The sequence below is a fragment of the Budorcas taxicolor genome, chromosome 3 (genome assembly GCF_023091745.1).
Source record: "Budorcas taxicolor isolate Tak-1 chromosome 3, Takin1.1, whole genome shotgun sequence".
Taxonomy (NCBI): Eukaryota; Metazoa; Chordata; class Mammalia; order Artiodactyla; family Bovidae; genus Budorcas; species Budorcas taxicolor.
In genome coordinates this window covers 111,739,607-111,748,003 of record NC_068912.1, presented here as the reverse complement: position 1 = coordinate 111,748,003, position 8,397 = coordinate 111,739,607, and the positions used below count along the sequence as shown (strand labels likewise).

The window sequence follows — 8,397 nt, the reverse complement described above, 5'->3', positions numbered from 1 at the left end:
GGGTTTGAACCCCAGTTCCTCGCTTCTGGGTGGGCCTTGGATACACTCCTTAGAGACTCGGTTTCCTCAAATATAGAAGGAGAGGACATAATGGTACTAACTTCATGAGGTTGTTTGGAGTGAACAGGACACAGAAAAAGCCCAGCGTCAGGCACATGGTAAGCCCCCGATCAATGGCAACGAGGGGTGAAATCAGCGACTCAGGGGCAGCGCCCAGGTGGGTGCGGAGGAGCGGCGGGCCAGGCGGGGGGGCGCGATGTCCTGGACTTCTAACCGGGGCAAGCGCCCTGGGGTCCTCCGGGCCCCGCCCCCACCCCCGGAGGGCCTGGGGCACCGACCGAACCCTGGGCGTCCCGCGCACCTAGCCGTTGCGTTTGAAACCCACCAAGGAATTCCAGCGCTGGACGGGAAGCGTCCGCAGGCAGGGAGCCACAAGCAGGCAACTTGGCCCAGCTGCCCCGCGGAGAAAGCGCCCGTTTAAGGCTTAGGGACCCTTCCCCGACAATCCCAAAGCCCGGCGAGGCGGGGAGGGGGGTCGTAGCTGGTGTCTGCTGGGGACAGCGGGCGGGCGCTGGGCACTCGGGGACTGTTCCTGCGGGCGGGCAGCTGAGCGGCAGGGCACCAGAGGGGCCGGTGGGGCGAGCAAAGCGGCGCTCAGCCGATGGCGGGCTCCCAGCCCCCGGGGCCTCGCACGATGCCAGGCCCTCACCCCCGCACCCCCAGGCTTAGCGGGCACTGATGGACTGAGCCTAGGGCCTCGTGGCAACGGGTGAGGGCCAGGGACTGTGGGGAGAGCCAGCCCTCCCCCTCCAGCTGTTCCCAGATGTCATTCTGCCCGCCCAGGCGCCTGGTTCCTGAGCTCAGGGGGATTCCACGGTTACTAAGCTACTGGTTTTTGTTGACTTTTAAATATTTTCTTCTACGGGAGAGGGGGAGGGGGGCAAAAGTCAGGAAAGAGCAACTAAAAACAGATCAAAATAAGCTCCCCCTGCCCGCAAGAAAGCTGTCCATTCACCTTTCAAACACAAACCAAGGGCCTCTGAACGCAGTCACCTTTCTGGACCAGCGGTCAGACAGAACTGACCTCCTTCCTCCCCATCCTCACTGCCCTTCCTGGTGAATGAGGTGTGGTGGATGGTCACCCTGTCTTCGAGCCCTGGGTGGACAAAGGGGCTTCTGGAAAGAGAGGAAGAGGATGGCCAGTGGCAATGGGCTGGCTTCGTCCTCGGCCCTGGTGGCCAAGCGCCCCTCCGCCCTAGGCCCGTTCCCCAGATACATCTGGATCCACCAGGACACACCCCAGGACAGCTTAGACAAGACTTGCCATGAAATCTGGAAGAGAGTTCAGGGCCTGCCAGAGGCCCTGCAGCCCAGGACCTCCAAGGAGCAGCTCTCTGCCCCCGTGGCTGGCACTCCGAGAGACGGGCTCAGCTTCCAAGAAGAGTGAGTGTGCCCTTACTTCACGCAAGGGAGGAGGGAGGAAATGAGGTCTGACTTTTGGGGTCCGGGGGGAGTGTTTTGACCTGTTGCTCTGCCTGGCTAAACCCTAAAGGCTGTGTGTTTTCCCCCACCCACCACGACCCTTTGACAGTCTTTACAGGAACAAAATGATTGGGGTCCTGAAGTTACCTGGGTGAGGGGCCAGAACAGAACTATATTTCTGCTGCTGTACCAGCCCACTTCGAGGACATTTCTTGTGCAGAGGCATAGACAATACCAAGGTAGATCCGAAGACCTTGAAAACCCACCCTAGCCAGGGAGAAGGTTAGATGTCTGTGGCTTTCCCCAGAGGCAACTAGAATATGCTTCTCCCCTCCTGCCCTGTAAAGCTAGGCATTGGCACAGATGAATTTGGTGGTTTTAAACCACATCTGGAATTCCCTAATACAGGGAGCAGCTGTCCCATTCAGCCTCCACAGAAGCCGCTGCAGGAGCGCACATCAAAATATTTACTGGGAAGGCATTGACATATTCAGAGGACATAATAGAAAATTAAAGTGCGGGAAGATGGCTGTAAATAGCCCGTTTCCTGGATGGGAAATCCTGTATCTGGGAAACACAGAGCTAAATGTTTCTCCACCAGGGCAAAGTTGGGCAGATATTGTTGGGGATGGATATATTAGAAAGGAGAGGGAGGAGCAGAGAGGAAGAAAGGACCTTGTTAGGAAAAGCGAATAAATCCACCGAGTTATTAATGTCACCTTTGAGCACGTGTTCACTGCTTTGCATCTTCAAAGTGGGCTGCAAACATTACTTAATCCTCCCAGAGTCCCAATGAGGCAGGTATTCGTGTCCCCATTTTACAGATGGATTAAGTGTTAATAATTAAGTGGTCATTAAAGACTAGGTGATAATTAAGTGTTGCCTGTTTCAACACATGCTCCAGCTCAGCTCAGAGATGCTCTGAAGTGGGGGAACCCTTCAGGCAATTATCAACTGTTTCTGGTTTCAGGGATTTCTACGCAAGAGCTAGGAAAGGCAAAGTGTAACTGCTTCCCAGTTCACACTCCCTGAAGTCTGGTCCTTTTGGGGCTCATTCAGTTACTACACATAAGGGAAGAAGGCACTTTGGCTACTGCTGCCTCTCTGCCCCTGCTCAACAGGACATGGCTGGGATGGGAATGGCCTGTCTACAGCCAGATTCCTGCTATCTGGCCCTCCGGGTGGCACTGAGACCCATTGCCATCTGCTCTGGGACAAGGACTGGGCAGGGGGCCTGTGGGGCTCTGCTCAGCTCTCAAAGAGCTGATTGTCCCCTTTGTGAACCAAGGGTCAGTGGCAGTTTCCAGTAGCTGGCACCCTCTCTGCCAGGACTCACGGAGTTAGTGGAAACAGACTCTACTTCCAGTCTGCGCTTGGCTGGAAAGTGAACCTGGCAAACCTTTGGCCGGTCCGTTTGGCCTTGATTTTCTCATCCGCAAATGGAGGGTGATATGCCCTGCCCTGTCCACATCGAGTTGACAATGAGGACCAAATGTGACGGGGACAGGAAACAATCAGCTGCATTATCCCAGTGAGGCTGTCCCTAAATGCAGTTCTCAGGGCTTGGAGGTGTGGGTTGTTTTTGTTGCCTTCCATCTGGGGTTTTCACATGATGCTGATAAATGCTTGAGTACTTCGGAGGCCACCTTCAAGTTGAGTGGCCTGATTTCTGGGTCCCAATCCCCACCTCAGCCAGAACTGTTCAGCTTTTATGGCTTTTGCTCACTGGAGTTCAGAAGTAAAGTTGCCAGTCCAGGTTCGATGTATGAGACAGGGTGCTCAGGGCTGCACTGGGATGACCCAGAGGGATGGGATGGGGCTGCAGGATGGGGAACACATGTACACCCATGGCTGATTCATGTCAGTGTACGCCAAAACCACTATAATATTGTAAAGTAGTTAGCCTCCAATTTAAAAAAAAAATCATTAAAAAAAAAAGTAAAGTAAAGGCTGCGCTGAAATAAAAGATTCTGCCATAAGAAAAGAGCTGGGAAACCATTGCCTTAGATGAATAAACGATATCATAATTGTGCAGATATCAACCAAGTAGAACACAATGAGCTATTCTTGAAATAAAGGCAGCTGCGATGGTGGAGTCCGATAGCTCTGGTTTCAGATCTCATTTCAGCCCTGTGCCAGCTGCGGGATTTGTTTAATTTATGTGAGCTTCAGTTTCCTCATCTGCCAAATGGAGATGATTACTATGCATTTCATGGGGTTGTTGGGATGATTAAATGGGATATTTAAACATTCCCAGTAATAACTAGGATTTGTAAAAATTCCTTATAATGATGATGGTGATTTCTTTAAGCCCTACAATTATTACATGAACTGGGGACTATTTTTAAACTCCCCTTCTTTTGAACTTTTTGTTATGCAAATGTTCAAACATGTAAAAGAGAATGGTATAGTGAATGTCTGTCAATCAGCTTCATTAATTATTAACTTTGGTCCATTCTTGTTTCAATTCTTCCTCCCCTATTTTTCAATCAAATCCTTTTTACAGATGAAATAACTGGTTTGGAGGGCTTCATTTCTTCTTCTGTAGGCCTGAGGTCCTACAGTTAGGAAGTGGTGGAGTTTCAGAAAACAAACCTAGGACCATCTTACCCACTATGCACTGGTGTTGGCTCCAGGAACTGAGACATCTTTTTGGAAAGTCAAAATACTTGGCAGTCTCATGTTCTGGGTGAGCAATCATAGCTAACAGAGTTCATAGCCAGGGAGCTGTCCAGCATATTTGTCAGATGGCTTCAGGCCCACAAGATAACTTCTCACCCTCTCAGCTAATCTGTCTAGTGTTTCATTTGTAAACCCAGTTTGGGTTTTGGTAATGTTAATTGCTATCAAGGCAGCTAGACAAGTAAGTTCTAGAACTCTTATTAGCCAGAATTTTTTTTTTTTGGTCCCCATTTATCATGGAAACCCAGACATCTCAAGTTTGAAAGAGAACTTGGAGGCCGTTTTCTGTTGCTTGAATCCTTTCCTTGACATCCTTGCTAGATGGTTATCCACTCTCTTAGATGAGAAGCTCACTACTTCCTAAGGTAGCTCCTTCCCTCGATATGAACCCTGACTATCAAAAAATCATTTTCTTTTAGTGCTGAAATCTGTCTCTATCAAACCCATTGACCTAGATTCTGCCCTTAGGGCTCCAAACCGAACCTATCCCCCCGTCCTCTCAGTAGCCCTTTTAGTTCTTGAAAGATGGTAACAACATCTTCCCTAGGATTTCTTGTCTTTGTAAGCTGAGTGTCTTTGTTTTCCTGAGCTTCCTGTCATGTTTGGTCAGTTTCCTGCCCACGCTGCTGGTTCTTAGGGCAGCGCAGCAACCAGAACCAAGTACGACAATCCAGGTATGATCCAGTCTGAGCAGACTGGGTTCTCTTCTATATCCTATATTCCTGTTCACGGCAATTAACACCACATTCACTTTTCTCTCCAAGCTGACTTCAGCCTATGAACACACTTCGAGTTCACTCATCCAATTATTCATTCAACACATACTCATTAAGCCATCTACTGTGTGCCTGGCACTGTGCTGAGAGCTAGTGAAATAGAACTGTAAACCAGACAAGGCCCTCCTTTCCTAGAGCTTGCATTCAAGTAGGGGAGAGAAACACAAAGCAAGTAAATACAAGAATATAACTTTAGGATGGAAAAAGGACTGGTGTTCTAGTTGGGAGAAACCAACTGTAAGCACATTAAAGTTAAACGAATAATTTCAGCTAGGGAGGAATGAGCTTATGGAAACAAAACTGACTAAAGTACTAAGGGGACTTTCTTTAGATGGAGTGGTCAGGGAAGAACTCTCTGAGCAGAGGTAGTCCTTTGAGCCAAGAGCTGGATGCCAAGAAGGAGCCAGCCAGGTGAAAATCTAAGGAAGGATGTCCAGATAGAAAGGAGAGAAACCACAGACTCGGAGGTGTGAGTGCGCTTGGAGAGGGACAACAAGGCTGGCGTGTGGTAAGTGACACAATGTGGCACGAGGTGATATCAGAGACAGGCAGGCAAGGTCTCAGGGGCCTGGAGGACCTAGTGGGGACTTCAGATTTGATTCTTCATGATATGAGTTATGGGACACCTTTGGAGGATTTTAGGAAGTGGGTGTAACATGATTGCATGGACTGGTTTTTAAGGATGCCACTAGCTGCTGTGTGGAAATGGGGCAGGTGAGAGAGCAAGCAGGGAGGCCTCTAGAAAGACGTTCAGTAGCCCAGGGAGCACAGTGGTGATGGCGACTGGTCCAGAGTGAGGGCAGTTTCTGTGGACAGAGGGGGATTTGGCACATATTTAAAGGGGAGCCAAAGGAGCCTGCACATAGACAGAGACATCAAGGCTGAATTGAGGTTTTTGGCTTGAGCACTGGTTGGACAATTTATTGAGGAAGAAATGGAGAGAAATGAGCTGTGAGGGAGAAATCTGTAGCTCTATCTAATGTCAGTTTAACTCCAGAATCTCATTCAGTCATCTTTTAATTAGTTTTAAATTTGGGCCGAAAGAATTGTGGCAAGTCACTTACTGACTCATATTCTAGGATTCCGTATTCATTCAGTTTCCCTGTTACTAACACTGCACAGTCTCGGGATGGGGGTCTGGGGTTTGCTGTTGACTCCATTGGCTGGCCTGTGAAATGGCGTTTGCTCATGCCTTCATTTATGGAGTCAGTCAACAAACACTCGTAGTCGCCTTCTGGGTGCCAGGTCCTGTGCTGGGTCCCTGGGATACACAGATGACTAGGACAGAAGGCTATCTCTCTGAGAGCTGCCAGTCCAGGGGGTGGGATGGATACAGGTCCCCGTGGCAGCAAGGACATTCAACAGATACTTGTTGTGTGTCTACTGCTTTCCTGGTGGCTCAACTGGTAAAGAATCCACCTGCAATGCAGGAGACCTGGGTTTGATTCCTGGGTTGGGAAGATCCCCTGGAGAAAGGAAAGGCTGCTGGAATACTCCAGTATTCTGGCCTGGAGAATTCCATGGACTATATAGTCCCTGGGGTCGCAAAGAGTCGGACACGACTGAGTGACTTTCACTTCATTTACTGCTTGCCTGACAAAAGTGGGAAAGGAATACAATGGCGAAAAAGATGGGGAGAATCTACGAACTCCCACAGGGATCTTCAGTGTCTTGAGAAAGGCAGATCACAACATAATAGGATAAAGGTCCTGGTGAAGTGCCAATTCCATGGGTGACCTGGGCTTGGGGTTCAGGGAAGGCTTCCTGGAGGAGGCTGGGGGAGATGAGCTGGAAGGTGATCCTGAGCCAGACCCAAATAGGAGGATAAGTCTACAGAAAGAAAGGAAATCCATTTAAGCATCTAAAAAACATGATTTCCTGGTTGGCAGACTTCAGAGGTATCTGTTGCAAGAAGAAATAGGGCTGTTTTGTACTTGCTTTAGTAAATCTTCACTGTTTGCACCCATCGGCCAGACCTCCATGTGGGAGAGCCGCTGGGACTTGGAACCCAAGGCACTGCCTCCTTTGAGCTGCTCTCTCAATAAACCAGTCCTTTGTCGCTGCATGCATGCTCAGCAGCTCAGTCATGTCCTACTCTTTGCCTCCCTATGGACTGTAGCCTGCCAGGCTCCTCTGTTCGTGGGATTTTCCCAGCAAGAATACTGGAGAGGCTTGCCATTTCCTCCTCCTGGGGAATCTTCTCAACTCAGAGATCGAACGCACGTTTCCTGTGTCTCCTGCATTGCAGACAGATTCTTTACCGCTGAACCATCGGGAGGCCCCGTGGCTTGTTGCTACTGTTATTTAAACAGTAAGACAGCCACCTTTCCACTCCCATTCCCACACAATTTCCCATCACCCCGAGGGAACTCCCCATCTTTCCCTGCACTTACAGGACTCTTTCTGGACACTTTCTTCTCAAGACCCAGCTCAGGAAAAAATGGGATGAATCTTACTCTTCTGTAACAGTTGTTTGGAATATATCCCGACTTTTATTTATTAATTTTCTTTTAAAAAAAAAGCTTGAAAACTAGTGATGGGAGTGATGAGGACAAGACTTGCACGTGAGAACTCAGACTGTTGCCCTAGAGCCAGTTCTGCTCCTGGGTACCATCCTCTTCCCTTGAAGAGGTCAAAGTCCTCTTTGAAAATCTGAGGAAGCTGCCATACACCATTTGGCCTGAATGAAACACATCCTCACATCCCTTGACATTTTGGAAGGTGAGAGAAAACCCACTCCCAAAGTTGGAATCCTTTTCTCATGGATAGTTGAGTGTCCCCTCCCTTAAGCTTCCCAGGGCTTTGTCTCAGCCACTGCTGTGATCCCCATCCCACTGACACCGATGCATCCTCCAGCCTGGTTGTCAGGTGAATTAGTGCACATCCGGTGCTGCCGACAGAGGTTCAAGGGCCTCAGCCCTTCCCTCCTCCAACCTCCTTACGCACCTGTTGGTCGCCTTCGTGATGGTTTTTGATTCCTTGCCTCCCTGCAGGCTTCTCTTCCCCCATTTTCAGACCATCTTGTCTTACTGCTCCTGGTTCCTTTCCCTCTTGGATGTCCTTCACCCTTTGCCAACTTCATCTTCCTGAAACACATCAACAGCACTACTCAGGCATCCCCATGTATTCCTCCTCATCTTCTGAACTGCCTGACCTGGTCTTGAAGTGTCTCTCTAGTTGGCCCTGCCTACTTCTCTAGGTGTAGCCCTGAGTGCTCTTCTCCAAACTCCCTGTAAACCAGGATGTGCCATGAGCAGGCATACAACTCCCCTGCCATCACTCAAATTATTCCTCTACCAGGAATGCCTTTCTTCCCTGTGTCTACTGAAATCTTACCCATCCTTAAAGACCTGGAATTAGCATATCATCCTCTAAAATTCTCACTGCTGACCCCATTTAACATTTTTCCTTTCTCCCTCTTCTATGTTCCTTTTTAAAAAAATTTAAATAAGCAATT

General features: G+C 49.2%; 1 protein-coding gene across 1 annotated transcript in view; it reads left to right on the top strand.

The window, feature by feature from the left end:
• The first annotated feature begins 1,120 nt into the window (after positions 1-1,120).
• The window catches only part of C3H1orf94 (chromosome 3 C1orf94 homolog), a 43,501-nt gene continuing 36,224 nt past the window's right edge, over positions 1,121-8,397 (top strand). The window contains exon 1 of the mRNA XM_052638177.1: positions 1,121-1,443. Within this exon, the coding sequence (XP_052494137.1) occupies positions 1,121-1,443 (323 nt within the window). The remainder of the gene's footprint in view (positions 1,444-8,397) is intronic.